The 25,094-nt window shown below is 42.5% G+C and overlaps 1 protein-coding gene across 4 annotated transcripts in view; it reads left to right on the top strand.

Moving 5' to 3' along the window:
* The window catches only part of LOC117555630 (spectrin beta chain, non-erythrocytic 1-like), a gene marked incomplete at its 3' end in the record, with an annotated part of 149,190 nt that overhangs the window by 112,481 nt on the left and 11,615 nt on the right, over positions 1-25,094 (top strand). For all 4 annotated transcript variants that reach the window (XM_034230557.1, XM_034230559.1, XM_034230558.1 and 1 more), the window contains 5 exon segments: positions 16,838-17,101; positions 19,079-19,303; positions 20,115-20,204; positions 20,521-20,799; positions 21,602-21,732. In XM_034230557.1, the coding sequence (XP_034086448.1) occupies positions 16,838-17,101; positions 19,079-19,303; positions 20,115-20,204; positions 20,521-20,799; positions 21,602-21,732 (989 nt within the window).

The following is a 25,094-nucleotide window of genomic DNA, read 5'->3' as shown; positions in this document are numbered from 1 at the left end:
CTTGGGCCAGAGCTAGGGCCTCTGCCGGATCACTGACGACTGCCATTTTGGCCCGGCCGAAGGCTAGGGGCCGGAACTGCGGTTCGTACCCCTGGGTTAAGGTGAAAACCACCCAAGGGTCGGAAGTACAGACAGCCCAGTAACTGAGCTGCTGCTGGGAAAGCAGCCGACGACCGTCCCCGAGAGTCTCGAGGACGGTCGTAGACCAGACCTGGCGACGAGTCTGCACCAATAAGGACATAACTCGTCCCCATTCCCTAGACATTAGGGCAAAGGCTTTCAGTGATGCATCACTGAGGCCCAGCAAAGAAGACTCAGCCGGCGCCTGCTGCAGAGAGGTAGAGAAAGCCAGTATCAGATGGGAGAGGGAGTTCGCGTGCCGCTGTGTCGTAGGCCCTACAGAGCAGCTCGTTTGTGACCCTGCACTGAGGCCGAGGGCACCTGGCATCAGGAGCCCGAATCGGGATGGCAGGCTCAATGGATGGCAAGCGACCCAGCCCCACCCTCGCCGGATCCTGCCTGGCAGCAGAGTGGGAGAGGGCCCTGGTGTCTCTCCAGCCTGCATGGAGCTCCCTCAGGTACTCCTCTGAAGGAGGAACAGTGGGAGTGAAAAGGGGCAGGGTTATGCTTGAAAAAGGCGCTAGCCTGAGCCGAGTCGGCCTGCGGAACCTTAAGCTGCAAGCGTACCAGGGCTGCACGAATAATAGCCGCCATGAAGGCGTCCTCCGTGCCCTGCAGAGAGCTCTGAGTAGAGGAGTGGGAAGCCTCCTCGGGGTGAGCGGGGCCCCGCCCCCCCCCCCCCCCCTTCATAGAAGAGGTTTGTCCGGAGCCGCTAGCGACATGGCATCCTCAAGTAGAGGTGTGGCAACCGAAGGAGGGCCAGGCGGCAAGCTAGTAGCCCCCGCACCGGCCCCTGGCTGAAGGGCCAACAGGAGCGACTTCGTCTGCTCCATGACGGCAGCTAACCGACCCACCTTAGAGGACAGCCTGTTTCTAGCCCTCTACCTGGGGGGTGAACCCATAGCCATCCCTCCATCAAGTCGCCAGGAACGGTCAGACTGAGCTAGAGGAAGTTTTGACGAGGAGAGGTGCCACCTCTGCGACTCTAGCCACTCTGAGCGCCTGAGGCATGAATCTACAGCTCATGCAGGCGCTTTGCGTGAGACCCTCCCTCAAATGCTCGAGGCCAAGGCAGAGTGGGGCAGCGGTCATGGCCGTCCTCGGGCTCAAGAGAAGCCATACAGGCGCTACATGAATGAGCCAGTCTATAGGTAGCCGAATGCAGCGTAGCCGGGAGTGGGCGCGAGAACACAGCCTTCCCCAGCTACCTGCTGAACGGAAAGAGTAGAGCAATGCTCCTACTCGCCGAAAACAAAGAGGGATGTAACTACACCCACGTTACCGGCAGAGGGAGCGGGAGCGAGAGCACTGCCTTCACCTAGCTGGATTAAATAAAGACGTTTAACAGGACAGCTTAGCCGGGCGGCTGCTGCTAGAATCAAGCAACACGTCTACCAGGAGCGGGGGCGAGAACACTGCCTTCACTGGTTGAGTTCATAACGAATGCCAGGTGCAGCGTACCCGGGAGCGGGTGCGAGAACACAGCCTTCACCGGCTACCTGCTGAACGGAAAGAGTAGAGCAATGCTCCTACTCGCCGAACACAGAGAGGGATGTAACTACACCCACGTTACCGGCAGAGGGAGCGGGAGCGAGAGCATGCCTTCACCTAGCTGGATTAAATAAAGAAGCTTAACGGGGCAGCTTAGCCAGGCGGCTGCTGCTAAGAATCAAGCAGCACATCTACCAGGAGCGGGGGCGAAAAACACTGCCTTCACTGGATGAGTTAAACAACGAAGCTCAACAGAACACGCCATATGTTAGCCAAGTGGCCGCTGCTAACAATCAGAGCAATACGTTACAGGGAGCGGGAGCGAGAGCACTGCCTTCACCAGCTGAGTTTAAATAAAGAAGCTGTAACAAAACATGCAAGATGTTAGCCAAGCGGCTGCTGCTAACAATCAAAACAATACATTTACCGGGAGCGAGAGCACTGCCTTCACCAGCTGAGTTTAAATAAAGAAGCTTTAACAAAACATGCAATGGTTAAACTGTACACCCCAGCGCGTGCACTACGCTCTGCATCAGCCAAACGACTCGCTGCACCCTCGCTGCGAGGGGGACCCAAGTTCCCATCAGCAAACACACGTGGGTTTGCTATCCTGGCTCCAAGATGGTGGAATGAGCTCCCCATTGACATCAGGACAGCAGATAGCTTGCACATCTTCCGGCGCAGACTGAAAACTCATCTCTTTCGACTCCACTTCAAGCGATAGAACTATTAACAAAGCACTTATATACTAATAAAGGACTGGCTTATCTATAGCCAGTTGAGTAGCACTTGAAATGTTTGGCTCTATGAAACCTGATGTACTTATATGATTCTGTTTTCTTCAAGGTTGTGTCTTCCTGGTCGAATGTACTTATTGTAAGTCGCTTTGGATAAAAGCGTCAGCTAAATGCAATGTAAAGATGTTAGCCAAGCGGCTGCTGCTAACAATCAAAACAATACGTTACCGGGAGCGGGAGCGAGAGCACTGCCTTCACCAGCTGAGTTAATAATGAAGCTTAACAGTACAGGCAAGACGTTAGCCAAGCGGCTGCTAACAATCAAGCGAGATCAAGTCAAACACAAATGTTTAAGACCAGACAACTAGCTTCTAAAGAAGAGAACAGCACAGAGCCGTAGTTACAGCAGTAACCATGGCCAGTGCTTACACGGCATAGAACCGTAGTTACAGTAGTAACTATGGCCAGTACTTACACAGCATAGAACCATAGTTACAGTAGTAACTATGGCCAGTACTTACGCGGCTCAAAGCCGTAGTTACAGTAGTAACTGTGGCCGGTGCCTAAAAGTGTCAGCCAACGGCTGCACCCTAGATAATATAATATTGGGAGGATGAAATCCTCTTTAATGGCCACACATGCAGAGCACACAGCACACACAGTGAAGATTGTTCTCTGCATATCATCCTAGTACAGTAGTAGTAGACTAGAGTCTAGTAGGAGCAGTAAATACCACGATATAGCGCTACTGCATTCAAAACCATACGTTACCGGGAGCGGGAGCGAGAGCACTGCCCTCACCGGCTGAGTTAAATAATGAAGCTTAACAGTACATATGCAAGGTGTTAGCCAAGCGGCTGCTGCTAACAATCAAGCAACCAAGTCAAAACACAATGTTAAGACCAGATAATTAGCTTCTATGGAATAGAACAGCCCGCATAAAACCGTAGGCCATGGTCACAGTAGTAACCATGGCTAGTGCTTACATGGCCTAGGACCATAGTTACAGTAGTAACTATGGCCAGTACTTACCTTACTCTCTGCATCTAAACAAAAAACGGGCAAAATATGGCACACTGGGCTTTCCATACTAAATTGAATGAGAGACGCAGCTAAAGCTGGGACTCAAATGCTAATGATAGCTCGGGCACAACGCCACAAGCAGAACTTTCAAAAGAGCATAATAAGGGCAACTTTATGGGAGAGGAAGCAGAACACTGTCGTCACCAGAAAGTCTAAGCCAAACAATAAATAAGACAGCAATCAGGACAACTTAGCTGGGAGAGGGTGCGGGGACACAGCTATCACCAGCAACAAGTTGACACAAACCTGTCCGTCGAGGCTCTGCACAGCGCACAGCCGGCCACAGCTCCTGGAGGACGCGTTAACAACCCGTAGCTCCGACTGTCAGTCGCGAAGCTGCACGCGGCCAGCTGCTTGCAGAGCAATCCCTCAGATCAAACGTTCAAACCTGAACGCTGTAGGCTACAAGAATGTAGCCGCGGGTACTCTCACGAAGCGAGAAGATGAAAAGGAACCGATCCACTAGTGACGCCGGCCTATGTAGCCGTAGTCACGTGGGTCACAGGTGACTTTGTTGTTATTAGGTACTCGAACTGCGCATGCGTGCGATGGACATATCCAGTGCTAAAAGCACCGCCTCTGGGACGAAATAGAACTTTGGCATCGACTTTGTAACGAAAAATTATTTTGTTTTATATATTATGATATTGTTTTTATTTCCACAGTTATATTGTTATCTGCTGATTTAAAGCAGTTGTTTCAATTAAGAAATATCCAAAACCCCCTTTTCTGATTCCGACCTCAATATGTCTCTTGCTTTTGCATGTACTGCAACCCTGTTAATATTATCCTTCAAATAGACCTCCACTTTGCACGGTCGATATGCTAACTACAGCCATTTAAACCCAAATCTGTTTGCTTGATGGATTGTGTGCTTAATATAGAATAAGTAAAGCATTTAGCATTAAGATAAGATTTCAAGAAATCCGAGGTATCATGGTTTATACAGTCACCCATACTCAGGTGCATCTCATTTTCTGATTGCATTGTTATTACGTTTAAACTTTGTGGGTTTTACTTCACTTTACCAGCACATACTGCAGTGCCTTTTTCTTTTCTTATGTTGAGTGTATATCATATAGCAGAGTGCAGTGAAATTAAATGAATCCCAGCAGAGTGTTTTCTCCTAAACCTCCCAAAACCTGAAGCGGCTTTCGGATGCTTTCGTGACAAAATGCACAGAGAGACTAAAGTAAGAAACAAAAGACTGAGGTCCATTCCTGCCCGCCCTCCAGTCGAAGTGATTCTTTTACAGCAGCACTGAAAAGAGAGGGCAATTTTTAGTTTGTAGGTGCTCGCAGTGCTCATCTTTTTGCTCTAGATGAGCACTTTCTGGAAAATATGTCACCTCCAGGTGTGTGTGTGTGTGTGTGTGTGTGTGTGTGTGTGTGTGTGTGTGTGTGTGTGTGTGTGTGTGTGTGTGTGTGTGTGTGTGTGTGTGTGTGTGTGTGTGTGTGTGTGTGTGTGTGTGTGTGTGTGTGTGTGTGTGTGTGTGTGTGTGTGTGTGTGTGTGTGTGTGTGTGTGTGTGTGTGTGTGTGTGTGTGTGTGTGTGTGTGTGTGTGTGTGTGTGTGTGTGTGCCTTATTTCAATTCTGTTGGTGAAGTCTTTTTTATATCGATGCTGCATTAAATCATGCATAGTTAAGTCTGTAAGCGCAAACAATGTATTTTCTCTAACATTTGGCTTGGGCAAATAATGCATTAAATTATACATAGTATTTTCAGTACATGAAGATTATATCACATATTACATACACATTCTATAAAATAGTATATGATATAATTATCATCACAAAAAAAATATTCAAATTTGTATGTTGACATTAAATCGAATACGAATATTGTTGCTTCTGCTACAGTATAGCATTTCTATGAGGAAAGAGCTACGTACATTGAGTTCTCAAAAAATGTCACCAATGACTAAATTAAAAAGCGAATGTTATAACCTGAAATGAACCAAGGGTTTCTCACTGTTTGGTTGCGTGATCAGATTCTTCACACATGGAGTAAATATTGACACAATAGCGTCAGTGGCCTGAGTGTGACAGACACTCCGACCACAGAGTGTCAGCAGCAGTGATGCTCAGGAGCAGATGTCTGCTGTAATATGCAGACGGCCCATCTGTCACCATCAGTGTGCCATCAGGAGGCCTTCGTCACTTGCCTGTTTTCTCCTTTTGTTCTTAATCACTTTAGTTTGGTTTATTCTCTTAGTATTTCAATCTTTATCACAGCATAGCCCTTCCTAGGTATTATCATTATAACTTGATAGAGAGTGGTGTTACATTGATGTGAGCGACCAATTTAGAGGAATCCTTCCTCATTTTATTTTTTTTTGCATTTTCCCCTTTATGTGACAGTTGATAGTGTAGAGGCGGACGGGAAATGGGGGTAAAGAGAAGATATGACTCGAACAGATTAAGTAATTTCTTTACACGGAGTGCAGGGATTTTGTGTCGCACTCACATAACCTGCAAGACACGTTAAGGCAGAGATACCAGGACAATTACTCCCAGGTATGGGTCAAGCTCCAAAAACACTTGATCCTTTCATTCTCATGTTGCAAAAGTGTAGTAAATACTTATGTCCAACTCCAAGCCCCCAGTTTATACTGCAGGCTTTTAAGAATTGGGTGTGGACAAAAGGCCAAACGCAAGGAAAGGCTAAGTTTACAAAAATACTGTACCTGTGTACATATGGACTAGGCCTTAAACACATATATATATATATATATATCTGTCTTTCTATATATATATATATATATATATATATATATATATAGTGTAGGGGTGCAACAACTAATCGACTTAATAGATTAAAATCGATTACCAAATTCAGTCATCGATTCGTTGGTGACGTCATCACGTGTTTTACGCGCCGTTAAACTCCAACGTTATTGGTCTTTTTATTGGTACTGGAGACATTTAAAAAATATATGTCATGTATTATTGCTACATAAGCATTATATCGCAGTCTTAGTGTCGCCAACTCGTTTCTAATATGCAAAAAGACAAAAAAATGCGTCTATGATGTATTTTCGATCTTTCCAATCCAGAAGAGAGATCTTTCTCTCCCCCGTCTGTGCGAGGGGGCGGGGCAGTTTACACACACGCAGCTGCTACATGGATGCAACACACTGCGGAGATGACGGAGAGAACGCGCTCCGAGGTGTGGCTAAACTTTACCCGTCTTGATGTGGACAATGCTCGTTACCAAAAGTGCAATAAGAGCATGTAAGGGCGGTAACACGAGCAATTTGTCTAAACATTTAGCAAAAGTGCTCCACATTCAGACGGAGGAATGTACCGGGTTCGACTGTCTTTCTAGCAGCTCTGTAGCTCCATCCACGAGTAACGTTTCCACGTCAGGTGTTATGTATGCTAGCAGCAACACACAGAGTTAACTCAATGATACAAACATGGGTTAATGATTAGAGGAAACTGAGTTATTTATTTTGTTAAAGTTTCAGCTATTCTCTTTACAGTTCTGTCATCAGATTATTTAATACGATTTGTTAAAACACTGTTGTTTCTTTTGATGTGAAATATTATTTATTTAATTTAAATAAAAAGCAATGTTAATTTTGTTCAAAATGTGATTAGTTAATTTAATAATATATGTATTTTTGAATCAAGTATTCATCTTTATTGTCTTCATTGTTAGTTTCCACATCCCTAAAACAACCTCAAGCTACATCTAAAAGTTGATGGCTAAATAAGAGCGTTTGAGAAATTGTGCAAGGGGTAATAGTCCGAATAGTCGATTAATCGTTTTATTAATCGATTATCAAATTAGTCGTTTGTTGCAGCCCTAATATAGTGTTGGATATGGATTTTCCTTTACATTATCACAGTATACCTACTTTGGGATGTCTGCAGATACTGTTTGTATGAATATGATGATCATGTTTGAACTGCAGAGTATGTGTCAGTGTGAGTAGCAGCTCTTCAGCCTGTGGGTGAAGCTGCTGGAGCCCACGCAGCCCTCCCACTCACAGCAGAGGACGACATGCATCAGCAACGCACCAACACTGCAGGGTAGTGTGTCCTCCTGTACAACGTTCAGTTCCTCTCTATTCATTGTGTGTGTTCATTTTTCATTTAATCATTTAAAGAGGGACAATGCACATTGATGAACATTTTTAACAATTAATGCTTCAAAATGTAAATATGCCGCATTTGAGCTTTTAGCTAATTTCCATCCGTAGTACCTCACATACAATATTTAAGAACATGACATTTATATACATAGCAAAAATAAATACATGATATGCAGAAAGAGCATGAGCAGCATATGCAAGCATTAACCACAAGGCAGTACAATGTGCAGCTACGACATATAAAGTGCAAGAGAAGATAAAAGAGCTACATCAAGTGCAAGAGAAGATAAAAGAGTTACATCAAGTGCAAGAGAAGATACAAGAGCTACATCAAGTGCAAGAGAAGATAAAAGAGCTACATCAAGTGCAAGAGAAGATAAAAGAGCTACATCAAGTGCAAGAGAAGATAAAAGAGCTACATCAAGTGCAAGAGAAGATAAAAGAGCTACATCAAGTGCAAGAGAAGATAAAAGAGCTACATCAAGTGCAAGAGAAGATAAAAGAGCTACATCAAGTGCAAGAGAAGATAAAAGAGCTACATCAAGTGCAAGAGAGATAAAAGAGCTACATCAAGTGCAAGAGAAGATAAAAGAGCTACATCAAGTGCAAGAGAAGATAAAAGAGTTACATCAAGTGCAAGAGAAGATAAAAGAGCTACATCAAGTGCAAGAGAAGATAAAAGAGCTACATCAAGTGCAAGAGAAGATAAAAGAGCTACATCAAGTGCAAGAGAAGATAAAAGAGCTACATCAAGTGCAAGAGAAGATAAAAGAGCTACATCAAGTGCAAGAGAAGATAAAAGAGCTTACATCAAGTGCAAGAGAAGATAAAAGAGCTACATCAAGTGCAAGAGAAGATAAAAGAGTTACATCAAGTGCAAGAGAAGATAAAGAGCTTACATCAAGTGCAAGAGAAGATAAAAGAGTTACATCAAGTGCAAGAGAAGATAAAGAGTTACATCAAGTGCAAGAGAAGATAAAAGAGCTACATCAAGTGCAAGAGAAGATAAAAGAGTTACATCAAGTGCAAGAGAGATAAAAGAGCTACATCAAGTGCAAGAGAAGATAAAAGAGCTACATCAAGTGCAAGAGAAGATAAAAGAGCTACATCAAGTGCAAGAGAAGATAAAAGAGCTACATCAAGTGCAAGAGAAGATAAAAGAGTTACATCAAGTGCAAGAGAAGATAAAAGAGTTACATCAAGTGCAAGAGAAGATAAAAGAGCTACATCAAGTGCAAGAGAAGATAAAAGAGCTACATCAAGTGCAAGAGAAGATAAAGAGCTACATCAAGTGCAAGAGAGATAAAGAGCTACATCAAGTGCAAGAGAAGATAAAAGAGTTACATCAAGTGCAAGAGAAGATACAAGAGTTACATCAAGTGCAAGAGGAAGATAAAAGAGTTACATCAAGTGCAAGAGAAGATAAAAGAGTTACATCAAGTGCAAGAGAAGATACAAGAGTTACATCAAGTGCAAGAGAAGATAAAAGAGTTACATCAAGTGCAAGAGAAGATAAAAGAGTTACATCAAGTGCAAGAGAAGATAAAAGAGCTACATCAAGTGCAAAAGAATATAAAAGAGCTACATCAAGTGCAAGAGAAGATAAAAGAGCTACATCAAGTGCAAGAGAAGATACAAGAGTTACATCAAGTGCAAGAGAAGATAAAAGAGCTACATCAAGTGCAAGAGAAGATAAAAGAGCTACATCAAGTGCAAGAGAAGATAAAAGAGCTACATCAAGTGCAAGAGAAGATAAAAGAGCTACATCAAGTGCAAGAGAAGATAAAAGAGCTACATAAAGTGCAAGAGGAGATACCCCCGTATTAAAGTGCATTTAACGGTGATTGCACGTTTGTTTGTTTCTCAACCGTTCTTTGAGTTGACCTTTGAAACTATTGAGAGTGGGACAATCCTGTATCTCAGCTGGGAGGCCATTCCACAATCAGCTGCCCTTAATTGATAGTACATTTTGTCCAAAAGTGGTCCGTCTGCGGTGGACTTTACAGTCTCCTCTGGTTTCTGACCTAGTGCAGCGTCCAGTGTGTTTTCTGTGGAGGAATTCCCCTAGGGGGGGGGGGGGGCAGTCCATGTAAACATTTATAACAAAAACACATACTTTTAAAAGACTTAAAATAATCAAAACTCAAGAAATTGTGTGTCTCAAGGATGGTACAGTGGTGGTATGAATTTGGCTTTCTGTCAAACACCTTGATAGCTCTCTTGTACAGCTGTTCTATTGGTTTCAGGTGTGTGGCACAAGCAAACGACCAGTTTGTCAAACAGTATTCAATGTGGGATAAAATCATACAGTGGAGTTATGACTTTGCAGCATTGACACTTAAGAAAGGTCTAATTTGTTTAAAATGTTGCAAGTTGAATTTAATAGCATTGGATACTTTCTTAATATGTTTCTTAAAAGTCATGTTCGAGTCCATTATGACTCCAAAATACTTGAAGTGGGGGACTAGTTCTATTTCTGCTCCGTTTAAAAACATATTGGATCCTTCGATTTTGACTGGTTGTTTACTGAACATCATGCTTACTGTTTTTTTTACATTTAACTTTAAGCAAATGTTGTTCAGCCAGTGTTGAACCTTGTCCAAAGCATTAGAGAGACAAGATGAGATCATTTCAGTGTTTTTGCCGTGTATAAAGATGACCGCATTGTTGTGGCAATTTAGCACTCACAACAGGAAAGAATGAAACAGAGAGGAATCAATAAAACACTTCCCTCCTTTTATTAATTTAAGTTTCCAGATCATCCAATAAATACTCTTACAAATAACCTTTTGAGATCCGCCCTGGAAAGTCCAAAATGACTTTAGCACATTCAACTCAGGACATACAATAGGCAAGTCATTAATGTACAGTGAAAACAGTAATGGTCCAGGAATGGAACCTTGTGCTCGCTTTTAGTGCTGATGAGCTTATCTCCATGTTTGACTCGACATGTACCCTAATACTGGATTCCGTCGCTCCTTTTACGCTTAGACGCACCAAAGTTCTCTCAGAGCCGTGGCTCAATGACTGTACTCACGCTCTTAGAAGCACCTGCAGGCGTGCAGAGAGAAAAAGGATAAACTCCATGTCTCCCTAGAAATCCTTCGTGCTTGCCTTTCCGACTACCAGGCGGCAGTCAAAGCAGCCAAAACGGAGCACATTTCTCTGTTAATCTCCAAAAACAGCCATAAACCTCAGGTTCTTTTTAATGTCCTCAACTCGATCATTAATCCCTGTGATGTTTCTCCAATTGTGCCATCGACTACTCTCTGCGATACATTTCTTAAATTTTTTATCGAAAAAGTATCTGCTCTTAGGCTAGCCCACACTAGTGCTACCCCAGATCCTGCTCCCTTTCTGTGCCCTGCTGTCCTCGACCACTATATGCCTGTATCCCTCTCTTCTCTCTCGGATGTAGTCATGCACCTGCGGCCGACAAACTGCACCTCAGACAGCATTCCCTCTCGCCTTCTCAGAGATGTTTTTGAATCAGTTGGAGCAAGTATTTTATTACTAATAAACACCTCTCTTAGCTCAGGATGTGTCCCAGCTGCCTTCAAACATGCCGTGGCGCAGCCACTGCTTAAAAAGAAAAATCTCGACCCCTCCATTCTTGCAAATTTTGGCCCATCTCCCAGCTACCCTTTTTATCTAAAGCCCTGGAGCGAGTAGTCTACGTCCAGCTGCAGTCTTTCTTAACCACGCATGGCATCCATGACAAGTTTCAGTCTGGCTTTAAACCCATGCATAGTACTGAAACAGCCCTTTTAAGAGTGTTTAATGATCTGCTCCTAGCCGCCGACTCAGGCAGCCCAGCTGTCCTGGTGCTGTTAGACCTGACAGCTGCCTTCGACACTGTGGACCAGAGCATCCTGTTGTCACGGCTTGAACAGTCCGCAGGCATCACAGGCTCTGCCCTTGCATGGTTCAGGTCCTACCTAACATACCCCAGCTTCTCAGTGCAGCTAGGTGCCTTCTCCTCTGCAAAAGCCCCTCTTACCTGTGGGGTTCCCCAAGGCTCGATTCTGGGCCCCATCCTTTTTCTATTGTACATACTGCCCCTAGGTTCAATTCTCACAAAACACAACATCCCCTTCCATTGTTACGCTGATGATGTACAGATTTATCTGCCTCTCAATCAAAATGCCAACTCACTACAGCAGTTGATGGACTGCTTAGCAGAGATTAAATCCTGGCTGAGCCAAAACTTCCTCAACCTCAACGAGAGCAAGACTGAGGTCATCTTTTTTGGACCCCAACCTCTAGCCTCTCCGGTTGATATTCTGGGCTCCCTCAATAAAAACATCCTCCCCTCTGTCATGAACCTTGGAGTGACCTTCAATATCGCTTTTAAATTTGATAAGCAGTTCAGCACCGTAGTCAAGACCTGCTTTTTTTAAATACGACTATTGGCCAAGACCAAGTAGTTTTTATTTTTTAAAGACCTAGAAAGGGTTATTAACGCCTTTGTTACCTCGAGACTGGACTATTGCATTGTATGTGGGTATGGACCAGGCCTCAATTAGATGCCTGCAGCTAGTGCAAAACGCAGCTGCACGTCTTCTCACTCGCCATAAAAAGCGTGACCACATCACCCCAATTCTGGCCTCACTACACTCGCTTCCAATTCGGTTCCGAATTTATTTTAAACTTATTTTATTTGTTTTTAAAGCACTAAATGGGCTGGTTCCGGCTTATTTAGCAGAACTCATGACCAGCTGCTGCTGATAGTGCCCAAGACCAGGCTCAAAACCTGAGGGCACCGAGGCTTCGCAGCAGCTGGCCCCAGGCTCTGGAACACTCTGCCCAGGTCGGCCCAGACCCTAGGCTAGGGGTTTTTAAATCTACACTTAAGACTCACTTCTTCTCTCTGGCCTTCTAGTCAGAGCGGAGTACGACTCCTGACATTTCCCTGTGTGTGATTTTTAGGGCCTGAGCACGTAGTGTGCCAAGACCTATTGTAATGCATGGAATTATTATTATAATTCTTCATATTCTGATGTTTCGACCTGTTTTTGAGGGCGTTACGACACTATTCATATAGCGACATTTGGCATCGCCGGCAGGACGGGTGAAAAATTTCACATTCTGGAGTCAATGGGTTCAAAATGTCCAACATGCTCGCTAGCGCCACCTGTGAAAATTCAGTTTTCAAAAAATGTACATAGTCGGAGCGTAAGTCTGATGGACCTGACATTTTGCACACTTATCCGGGTAGAGCTGCTCTACATATTACCCTCTCATCCCTAAGCTCCGCCTACTTTTTAATTAGCATAATGTTAAAAATAGTGAAATATTAAAGCTTCTTATATCCGTTAGCACAGCAGAAGCTAACAACAATCCTCTCTCTCTCTCTCTCTCTCTCTCTCTCTCTCTCTTTGGCTGTGAGCTGCGGGCGCCTGATAAGCCAACATCCCCCACTTTCATCACTTACAGCGCCCATCGTACAGGGCAAATGGAAAATGTAACCGGGGTGTTATCTTTACTTAATTACGAATGTTGTTACATCAAGGCTGAACATTCGGTTTTTTTTGTATTACAGATTCTGCATAAGTTGGTCATAAAATGTGTTCTGATCTTCATCGAAGTCACAACAATAGACAAACACAGTCTGCTTAAACTAATACCACACAAACAATTATATGTTTTCATGTTTGTATTGAACACACCATGTAAACATTCACAGTGCAGGGTGGAAAAAGTATGTGAACCCCTAGGCTAAAGACTTCTTCAATAGCTAATTGGAGTCAGGAGTCAGCCAGCCTGGAGTCCAATCAATGAGACGAGATTGGAGGTGTTGGTTAAAGCTGCCCTGCCCTATAAAAAATACACACCAGTTTTGAATTAGCTATTCTTAAGAAGCATTGCCAGATGTGAACCATGGCTCGCACAAAAGAGCTCTCAGAAGACCTACGATTAAGAATTGTTGACTTGCATAAAGCTGGAAAGGGTTACAAAAGTATCTCTGAAAGCCTTGATGTTCATCAGTCCACGGTAAGACACATTGTCTATAAATGGAGAAAGTTCAGCACTGTTGCTACTCTCCCTAGGAGTGGCCGTCCTGTAAAGATGACTGCAAGAGCACAGCGCAGAATGCTCAATGAGGTGAAGAAGAATCCTAGAGTGTCAGCTAGAGACTTAAAGAAATCTCTGGCACATGCTAACATCTCTGTTGACGAATCTACGATACGTAAAACACTGAACAAGAATGGAGTTCATGGGAGGACACCACGGAGGAAGCCACGGAGGAAGCCACTGCTGACCAGGAAAAACATTGCTGCACGTTTGAAGTTTGCAAAAGAGCACCTGCATGTTCCACAGCACTACTGACAAAATATTCTGTGGACAGATGAAACCAAAGTTGAGTTGTTTGGAAGGAACACACAACGCTATGTGTGGAGAATCCAAAGGGTTCACATACTTTGTGTGTGTGTGTGTGTGTGTGTGTGTGTGTGTGTGTGTGTGTGTGTGTGTGTGTGTGTGTGTGTGTGTGTGTGTGTGTGTGTGTGTGTGTGTGTGTGTGTGTGTGTGTGTGTGTGTGTGTGTGTGTGTGTGTGTGTGTGTGTGTGTGTGTGTGTGTGCGCATCTGTGTGTGTAAGGAGGTTCAGAACAAGCAGAGGTTGAAAAGGGGGCAGACATATGAATAAGAGAGGACAGAGAGAGAGGAGGGGGAGGGGAGTGTCAGGAAATGTATGAGGCAAGGTTTAATCTCCACACACACACACACACACACACACACACACACATGTGTCCTAACCGTCTGGTCCTAACCCAGCTCCACAGTGTCTGCACATCATCACCCAAACATCAAATGCAGTGAATATTTGTGGATGTGATGAAACAGAAACTCTGGATGTATGCCTCCGTATTATATTTAGATGATACATTTCAGCAGGACTGAAGTTAATGATTATTTCATGATTGATTGTTTGGTCTGCCAAATCCCAGCAAATCTTTACCAGCGCCCGAAATGTCTCCAGATATCTTGTTTGTACGTTCAAGAGTTTTCGATAATCAGTTTATTATAATATATCCGTTAGAAGCCAGACAATCAAAATGTAATACAAGGAGCTGAAAGATGGTTCATTGTTAAAAAAAGACAATCAGACAATGCAATCACAGATTGTTGATAATTAGCTGCATCAATGAAAATGATACACATTGTATTCCTGTATTTACAGAGATTGTGTAATTTTTTTAATAAGTTTTAATTTAATTATACATCCAACTGTTTCTTCAGTGTTCCTTCTTATTTGAATAAAAACAATTATTTTTCACTTTATTCTGACAACGCAACTAAAAAACATATATTATTGAAAAGACTTAAAGGTCCGATGTCATGCTTCTCTGGTTATTACCCGTCCCCTTGTGTGTTATGTAGCTTTTTCTGCATGTAAACGGTCTGCAGAGTCACAAACCCAAGTGCACCCTGTAGCGAGTAAAACTCTAACACAGAAAAAACCTGTCTATGCTGCCCCAGAACGCCTCGTTGGACATTTCTCTTTTTCCATTGTTTACTTCTTGGGTATAGTGACGTATTTGGGTATAGTGATGTATTTGGGTATAGTGACGTATTTGGGTATAGTGACCTAACATAACGGCTCCGCAGATTGGTCCAAATGCCGCTACGTTACATCCGCGGAGCCGTTACGTTTGGACCAACTTCCTCACACACACACACACACACGCGAGGCGGAATGTTGCGAGGCTCGCTGCTGTGAGGAGCGGACACTGTGAGCTGGCTCACTGGTGTGGGGTTGGCGAGACAGAGAGACACCGCGGAACTCAGCCTGGGCACACACACAAACTCCCAGCCAGGCTGCGGGTGTGTGTGTGTGTGTTCGGGCTGGGTTTCGCTGTGTCTCGCTGTCTCGCAGACGGCCACTGGGCTCACAGGGGGGGGGGGGGCAGGAGCTCCAACAAGCCGTGTAGCACAGATAATGAATACACATACTATACAGAGATGCTGTGTGAGAAACCAATGTGAGTTTGGAAAATTGCACAGTATAAATGTATTCTAGTAGACCTCAACAATGGAATTATGATCAGTAGAAATGGCCATGACATGGGACCTTTAATTCTAATCAGCTCATGTTATCAGAGCAGATGATCTGATTAGATTTTGGAGTTTATTTTTGCATACATTTGCATAGTGATGAGGAAAAAGTGATTAACATGATATGCTTTAGATTATGAGTGTATGCTAATACCTCACAGGTGATGTGTAGAGATACAGATTCACTGATTAAGGTGCTAGTTAGTTTATTTTGTGACCTTATTATAGTAACGGGTTATGTTTGTTATTGCATGGTGATTATGGTGTGACATTTGGTAGTTTAAGAGCATTTTGTGCTCACCTGAGGTCTCATTTATACAACTTTGCATAGGATTCACTTTAAAAGATGGTGTATAGGAACAAAAGAAGTGCTTGAGCACACAAATATCCAGATTTATAAAACATTGCACGCATGTCCAACATCGGTTTGCCTTTATAACTCACAATCAACTTTGTAGAATAATCTTGTGTCAATGTCATTGTAGCTAGAGTTTTGTAGGTTTTATAGTTATAGCATTCACATTGTGGGGACTTGACTCCCTTTGGTGCCAATATGCAGTGGATGGTACCTGATATTATTTGGTACCATCTTAACGGACATTCTAAGTGATAGGTCCAAGCTATTTGACCATTCAGTGCAGACCATTGATTGGACAGAGGGATTTGTCACTGATGCGTCATGGGACATCCTGTACTATCCAGACCTTTTTAAACAGCAAACTACCATCAATTTAGATTGCACTATTTCTTATGAACTCAGGCAAGACGGTTCTATGTTTGTTTGCAGATGAAAGGATTCACAATCAACGCAGCTTTTGCGGGCTCCATGTAACGCCCATAGTTGGCTATAAATAGTCAAAGAAACGGCAATATGAATATTCATTCGGATTGTCACCAATATAAATAAATCAGTGGTTCTAAAAAGTTACAAAATACACATAGCCTTGGCAGTTTTTCAGTGTACTTGTTCCGGGGACAGTGGACACCCCCTTGATGAGAAATTGTTAGAAATGATCTGGGAGTGGAGTCATGACTGCGGGGTGTCAACAGAGAACCGCACATTTTCTCGTCATGTTTAAAATCGCAAAGATTGCTTAGAAATTGCCGTATATGCCATCTTTTGAGCTTTACATGTTCACTCGTTACATAGTCTGAATGTCATTCTCTCCTCTAATGGTGAAAAACATGAAAGATTTGACCTCTGTTTCCCCCCTCCCTCTATCCCCATCTCTATCCGCTCCGTCCATGCAGGAGGGCCAGCAGCTGATCCAGGAGAAGCCGGAGCTCAGCCAGGTGGTGCGGATGAAGCTGGAGGAGATCAGGGAGTGCTGGCAGGAGCTAGAGAGCACCACCCAGGCCAAAGCCCGGCAGCTCTTTGAGTCCAACAAGGCCGACCTGCTGGTGCAGAGCTACGAGAGCATGGACCAAAAGCTGGGCCAGCTGGAGGTCCAGCTAGCCTACGTGGACCAGGGACAGGACCTCACCACTGTCAACAAGCAGCTCAAGAAACTACACGTACGTAGGATTACGAAACATTAAAGTCTATTTCACTCCATTTGAAACCAGAGACTATCTGGTATAAATCCTTTACCTCTCACCTCTAGTTTACTCAAAGAGGTCTATAAGCCCATTATGCAATAGGTAAATAGGAAACAACAACCAACATTTTATAAAGTTTTAGTTTTAGATTTGTTTACTGGAAACATCATTTTTTGTATCCTAATTAGTCAGCTCCAGGCCACAGATTTTAACATTACAAAGACATTTTCTCCAAGAAAAACCTTAACATTTAAAACATGTTTTGTGATACCAAATAGAAGTACATGATTGCATTTATTTAAGGTTTTAACATTCTTTTTTGAAAAAGATGAACAATATAAATGTTAACAATGCTCGGTTCTCCTCTGGATTGTTTTTTGGTTGTAGGATATTTTCACATTTTGTAACAAGAAGCCCATGAGACAATAAGTGTTTCTATTTTCTTTATGAATTACTGAAGCTTTTTTCCGGCCCTTACCCTCAAGCACATGAGTTTAAAATGTTCCAAACATTCCAAAACATTAAACTCCAAACTATAACACTAAATTGTAAATAAGACTCCGTATCTCTGCCTCTTTGCTCCACACGGAACTGTCTCACAATGACTCACTGTTCCTGCTATTATCTGCACACAGTGATGGTCTCATCTCATTCATATTTTAACAAAACATCATGTTTGGAAACAGCAACATTCCTCACTGTTTGCCTGCAATATTTTCCATTCAGCTTTTCATCTAATTTCAGCAAAGTCAGGCTCTTTTCATTTCACGCCAAGATACATTTTTCATTTCTGTTGATTCTTTTTTTTAACTCTATAAGTATCAGCCATTTATGCCAACCCATTGAGCTTTCATAACAGTTTCATACCAACATTATACATTTCAAATTCTACATTAGAGTGCATTTCTACACATTTAATCAGTGGGAAATGTTAGTTTTTTTAGTATGCTAACAAGACACTAAATGTATCATAAATGTTGTTTAACCAACAGTTTACATTTTCAATAAAAAAGCCTCCTTTTTATTACAAAATAAAAAATCTTACATTATCAGTTTTGAATGAATGACTCACCTTTGAAAGGTTTTACATTATCTTTTAAACGTTATTTCAATAAGTGAGGACATGTTATTACATTATTTGTCAAGTTACAGTAGTGCATAATTGGGTTTTATGACCTTTTCAATCGGCTTAAGTGCAAATACTAATACTTTTCCAGGATTTGTGTAACATTATTAGGTACTACATACACTTTACCTGACGATTAGGCATAATGACTATTTGTTATGTTTAATTTCATGGTAGCACAAAGTTGTTTGTTTCTGTACGTGTGATTGTGGAATAAACAATATAGTTTAGAGGAATCGGATTGTTTGACGCAGCAGACAGCGGGCAGGTGTGACCCGGGTTGACGCACAGACTCATCCTCTCATCACTTCATCATTTCACGGGACATTTTTCACTCTCCTCTCCCACAGCATTCAGCTTACAGCTTCCTTTAACAAGCCGCCATTAGCACTGCTTTACCACATCATCAAAACTCCACTACCCAGCATCCATCCTGGCAAGGGGTACAGTAAACTTCACTACACTTCATGTCTGTCAGTTATTCTTTCGCTGCCCTGGGTTATTTTCATTCATCTTTGCATTCATTCTTTCATCTTTATTCATTATGACATTTCATTATTTCTGTTGTGATCCTTCCACCGTTTTTAGTTTCATGCTGTAATTTCAGGCATATATATCTCTTCACTGTAGGCAGAGAGTCAAAAGAATGATAGACTTATCATTTTTGCATTCCTCACATCCACTCTTTATATCTTTCTTCTGGATCCCATGACAACAAGTTTACCTCCATCCATCCCTCCTAATCACACATTCTCTTTTCCTCAGTCCGTCTTTATAACTTCTGCTGTGCTGCCATCCTGTTCCTTCTCTTCCTGTCCCCCCCTCAGACGATGGAGAGCCAGATGGAGGAGTGGTATAAGGAGGTGGGGCAGCTCCAGGCGCAGGTGGCCTCCATCCCACAGCAGACAAAGATCAAGGAGACGGTTGCAGAGCGACAAGCAGTGGTGGAGGCCAGGATGGTGCGACTGATCGAGCCGCTGAAGGAGAGGCGGCGGATCCTGCTGGCCTCCAAAGAAGTTCACCAAGTGGGACGAGACCTGGACGATGAGATCGTGAGTCTGACGGCCGTCGGCCATCACAAACACAATCACTTATTTCCATTATTTAGAGACATTTTACTGAGTTTTACACACAAAAGACATTTAAAAATTATAAAAGAGAATGTTTACAAGAAATGTAAATGTAAAATAAGGAAAAACAGACAATTTAGTGTCTAGGCAGCAACTAGATTAGCTCATTTCAAATTACAAAAGTATGTATCAATCTTTGCGCAACCAAAACAGGAAGAGGAGTGCTTTTGTGTTTTGTAATGGCTCCGCTCAAGATGCAGCTTGAAACTACTTCGTCACTGTGACACTGTGAATCCTTTCATCTGCAAACAAACATAGAACCGTCTTGCCTGAGTTCATAAGAAATAGTGCAATCTAAATTGATGGTAGTTTGCTGTTTAAAAAGGTCTGGATAGTACAGGAAGTCCCATGATGCATCAGTGACAAATCCCTCTGTCCAATCAATGGTCTGCACTGAATGGTCAAATAGCTTGGACCTATCACTTAGAATGTCCGATAAGATGGTACCAAATAATATCAGGTACCATCCACTGCATATTGGCACCAAAGGGAGTCAAGTCCCCACATGAATTCAATAGTAATGGCAAACTGTTAGAGCACTATATAATACAAAACTATTCAAATTGAATGTAAAAATAAATCACACATTTTGTGCACGTCTTAAATGTTTTTCAATAAATGTTGATGATAGATATCTTCATATCTAATTATGATGTAGATATCTCTATACATCATTATTAGATTCACCAACAACAAACATGAACTGCTGAGTGTGGTATTGTTGTGGTTTCAGTTGTGGGTCCAGGAGCGCCTCCCGATGGCCATGTCTCAGGAGCACGGCTCCTCTCTGCAGGCGGTGCAGCAGCTCATGAAGAAGAACCAGGTGAGGAAATCAAGAGCTGGTGATTCTAAAGGTAGCCTTAACCTAATACATAACTGGAGCCTGAATCCTGTGACCACTCTAATGTCAACTTATTGTGGTCCAAAGAAATCTGGATGGCAAAAATTAGATATAAAACATGATATGCAACCCTTAGTCCTAATTCCTCTCCCTTGACACCTACTCAACTACTTTATGTACCTTACTTAATGTACTACTATATTTCAATCGTATTATTGTTGTTCTGTTTTAAACCACGTTAAAAATACCTCACCTGTCACCTCTTCTTTCCTGTTCTGAACCCGTGCCTCTCCTCCAGACTCTTCAGAGGGAGCTGCAGGGCCACAGGAGCAGGATCGATGATGTCCTGGAGAGGGCGGGGATCATCGCCTCCATCCGCAGCCCCGAGGCGGACAGCGCTCGGGCGGGCCACGAGCAGCTGGCCGGGCTGTGGGCTCTGCTGTGGCACGAGACGGAGAGGAGGCAGCTGGTGCTGGACGCCATGTACCAGGCCCAGCAGTACTACTTCGACACGGCCGAGGTGGAGGCCTGGCTGAGCGAGCAGGAGTTGCACATGATGAACGAGGAGAAGGGGAAGGTGTGCGCCATTGAATAAACTGCTGATTATCTGGTTCAAAATCACGGCATGTCGTCTGTTATCAACAGGAAAGGATTTCATTATTTAGTCATTATTACTACCCTGATTGCACAAGCCTCTGCGATGGCGGCCAAACCTCTGCTAAACTCACCAAGGTGTAAACACAATCAATCCAAAATCATGGATAATTCTTTAATACATCTCTTTCATGGACCTTAATCTAGACATTAGTCCTTCCTCTTCACGTATACAGTTACACAGGATGGAAATGAACACTTGCCATATGCGAATACATTTAGTCCGAGTAAATGATGTAAACCTCTTGCCACTCCGGACAGACGTATGCATTTCCCCCATACTGGTTAAAGCTACTGGCTTGCTGTCCTTATAATTAGCTGAGTCTGTCTTGCTTCATAATAATGGGTAGTACCTATAAGAGTGGGCAATGTGACTTAAGATATGTTATTAAACACATGGAGCAAAGTCGTTGAACAGCAAAGCAGAGGGGCCGCGGTGGAGACAGGGAGGAGACTATAGTTTATTTTTCCAACATTACTGTTGCTGCTTTCGAAACAACATTACGATATTTTTATGGAATTATATTCATAAAAATGTAAAAAGGCAATTAATTTGGTTTGACTGGTAAACAATCTGGCTTTAAATCAACCAGCCACCTTTAACAGGAAGCCAAAAGTACATTTTGGACACTTATTTATAGAGGCAGAATTGAGCATATGTGCTGTGTGTGTTTTATTTATAAAAAAGGAAACTCTGCCTTTTGTGTCGTTTCCTCCTCCCTCAGGACGAGCCGAGCACGCTGCAGCTGCTGAAGAAACACCTGGTCCTGGATCAGACCATCGAGGACTACGCTGACACCATCGGCCTGCTCTCACAGCAGTGTCGACAGCTGCTGGAGATGGGCCATCCAGACTAGTGAGCCTTAAAACACACACTGTTTGTTTTCTGTTCGTTTCCAAAGTCAACCACGAGAACCCTGAAAAATAGTTGCTAATTTTCAAGCATTCCTTTCTTATTCATTTTCAAATTCTTGTTGCTTATGTTTGATCTGAAGAGGACCAAAGGGGACTCACTACTAGACTGTCTAGACATAAGTCTGTGAAACATCAGTCTAGTAGTGAGTCCTCCCTTTTGTTCAGCCAAGCTGTTTTTGTTCACATTAATTCAAGTTAAAATTACAAGTAACTTTCATGAACTGGAAACACACTGTCAAATATATATATCCTTTATTTAACCAGGTAAAAGACTCATTGAGATTAAAATCTCTTTTCCAAGAGAGACCTGGCCAAGAAGGGCAGCATGTACAAAGTTACAACAGATAAAACACAGACAAGACAGGCAGACAAATACAGCTGTAAAACACAAATCAAATGGCACGTTAGCCAGTCAATATGCGAAATAAAACAAACTATTAAAATCATTAAAAACTGGCAAAATGTAAAATGATTTTAGGATATACGAGCACTCACATCTACCAATGGTGTCGTGTTCTCTGTCCTTTAAGATGGACCTGAATTCCCCCATAGTGATTACATCTGAGAGTTTCAGCTCCTTCTGAACATTGTTCCAAGCTGTGGGGGCAGCATGTCTAACAGCTGTTTTACCCAGTTGTGTTCTCACTGTAGGAACCAGCATCTGAATCAAATCTGGGGAGCGCAGGCCATATAGACTTTCTCTGTGACACATATATGTGCAAATGTAGGAGGGAACCAACCCAAGCAGAGATGAATAAATAAAACCCAACCAATGGGAAAGTCTGCGAGCAGACAAAGATGGCCAATTAGCAGCAGCATATAAAGTGCAATGGTGTACTCCAGGGGTATTCAACTAAAATTCAACTAGGCCTAGTTAGAGAAAATGGCCCCATGCAAAGGTCCGTAACATCAAAATGTCTAACTTGCTTTATGAATTAGTGTGATATTGAAGTGACCTGTAGCTTTATCAACGTCTGCATGTAATCAACAACTGACTGCCAATCAAATAAAGAAAGTACAATTCAAAAACAACAATATGTATTGTCAATTAACATTGAACTATACAGATATACAGTAAATACTGTGGATATGTGTAATGTTCCTCTCGGGCTGCATTTACAAATAAAATAGAGAAAATAAATAAAATAGCTTTTGAAAATGTGTGCATCTTAAAAGTGCTTAATTTTACATAAATAAAATAAAGTGTAGCGGCAGCTTGAGTTTCCCTTTTTCTTTGTTAACCGTTTCACATCATGACTTAACAGTTTCAGACGATTATAGAACAATATCAGTCTTTACACATCATAACAATTGAACAGTTTAAAGTTTATCTTTCTTTCCCTCTTATATTGCAGTCCCTCACTCACTTTTTTTTAATTCAGAGCGAGAATTGAGCTGAAGCTTATTGTCCTGTCAGGAGTTTAGATCTGGGCTGAAGTGGTGTCAGGGCCATTCTCATACACATGCAGGTGCTCATTGGTTAGCCGGAACGATATTTAGTCTTAATTTTGATCCTGGTCGACTGATCATATTGGGCTCTGAGACTGCTTATTTGACCTCAGTTCTGACTTGAGAGGGAATGTTTGGTCAAACACTTTGTGTTTTGTCTCATAGTGGCGTTTTGTCTCTTTTAATGAGCGCCACGGTCTCTGAACAAATGAGACACACTGGTTCTGTGCTCCCAGTGGGCAGGATGAACATGCATGAGTCCACTCAGGGTTAAAAGCCAGTTTCCTCTTCTTGTGTAATTATTTGTCTCTCCCTGTCTGCCGCTAACACGCCTGTTCACTCTCCTCTCCGTCGTCTCTCCCTGTATCGCTAATTATTCTCTTCACTCACTTTCCTCTCCGCTTCTCTCTGCCGTTCTCTCGTCTCTTCTTCTGTGTTTCTCTCCGTGTCGCTCGCCCGTCTCTTTCGCCCCCTGATGGCGGCGGTTAAAATAGAATAGCCCCGTCAAAATTGAAATCCCCTATTAATGTATTGATTATAGGTCCGGGTCCGCCTGTTACTGAACTATGGTGTACTCGATATCCACATCCAGTAATAAATCGTAAGGCACAATGGTACACAGTATCCAAGCTCTTTAGGCACTGGTCAGAGGCATTCATGTATGGCAGATCACCATAATCTAATACAGGTAAAAACGTTGCAGATATCAAATGTTTCCTTGTCTGAAAAGAGAAACAGGATTTATTTCTGTAAAGGAAACTTTGAAACAACATTTTCCGTGTGTAACTTGAAAGACAAGTTCTGTTCAATAAGAAATCCCAGATATGTGTAAGTAGTGACCCTCTCAATGTCAGTCCCTTGTGCAGTACACATCTTGGGTAGAATAGATGGTAACTTTTTGCCATTCGAAAATATCATCACATTTTTCAGCATTTAATACCAACTTTAGTTGATATAAATGGGTTTGTGGCATCAAAGGCAGACTGGAGGAAATCTAGACATTGCTCTGTAGAAGCGGAGGAACAATAAATAACAGTATCATCTGCATAAAAATGGTAAGAAGCATTTGCTAAATTATTACATAGATTATTTACATATATGGTCAAAAGAATCGGTCCTAATATGGAACCTTGTGGCACATCCTTTGCTATCGGGAGGAAGGAAGAAAAGGACCCAGAAAATCGGACGCATTGGGTTCTCGCTGATAAATCATTTAAAAACCAACAACGAAGTCTTTCCGCCAGGATGATATGATCAACTGTGTCAAACGCCTTTGACAAATCAATAAATAGAGCTGCACAATACTTGTTACAGTCCAATGCCTCAATGATGTTGTTCACCACTTTAATAGCAGCAGTTGTTGTTCTGTGTTGTTTTCTAAAACCGGATTGGTGCTTTGACAAAATATCATTTGTGTCCAAGAATAATTTAAGTTTTTCACTGAGAAGCTTTTCAAGGACCTTCGCTACAACACATCATTTTGAAATTGGCCTATAATCATTAACAGATGAGGGATCCCCTCCTTTCAGTAAAGGAAGAACATATGCAGATTTCCATTAGGAATCTCATTGTTGGAAAGAGTTAAATTAAAAAGATAAGTAAGCGGCTCAGCCATAAAGTCTGCAGCTAATTTAAGAAAATGAGGAGGAAGTTTGTCCGGACCTGCCGATTTGTGTGGATCCAGATTCTGCAATGCTTTATGGACCTCTATCCCCTTGATACATGTGAAATGTAATGGCTGAGCCACGGGATGGGATGGAGGTGGTGAGGAATCAACGTTCTGTCCAGGGCCCGAATGTAGGGACTCAAACAAAGAACCAGAAGAAATCAAATGTTCATTAAAGCAGTTGAGAA

The sequence above is a fragment of the Gymnodraco acuticeps genome, unplaced genomic scaffold (assembly GCF_902827175.1).
Source record: "Gymnodraco acuticeps unplaced genomic scaffold, fGymAcu1.1, whole genome shotgun sequence".
NCBI classification, from domain to species: domain Eukaryota; kingdom Metazoa; phylum Chordata; class Actinopteri; order Perciformes; family Bathydraconidae; genus Gymnodraco; species Gymnodraco acuticeps.
Note: the sequence above shows the minus strand (reverse complement) of the source record. Positions and strands in the feature narration are given on the sequence as shown.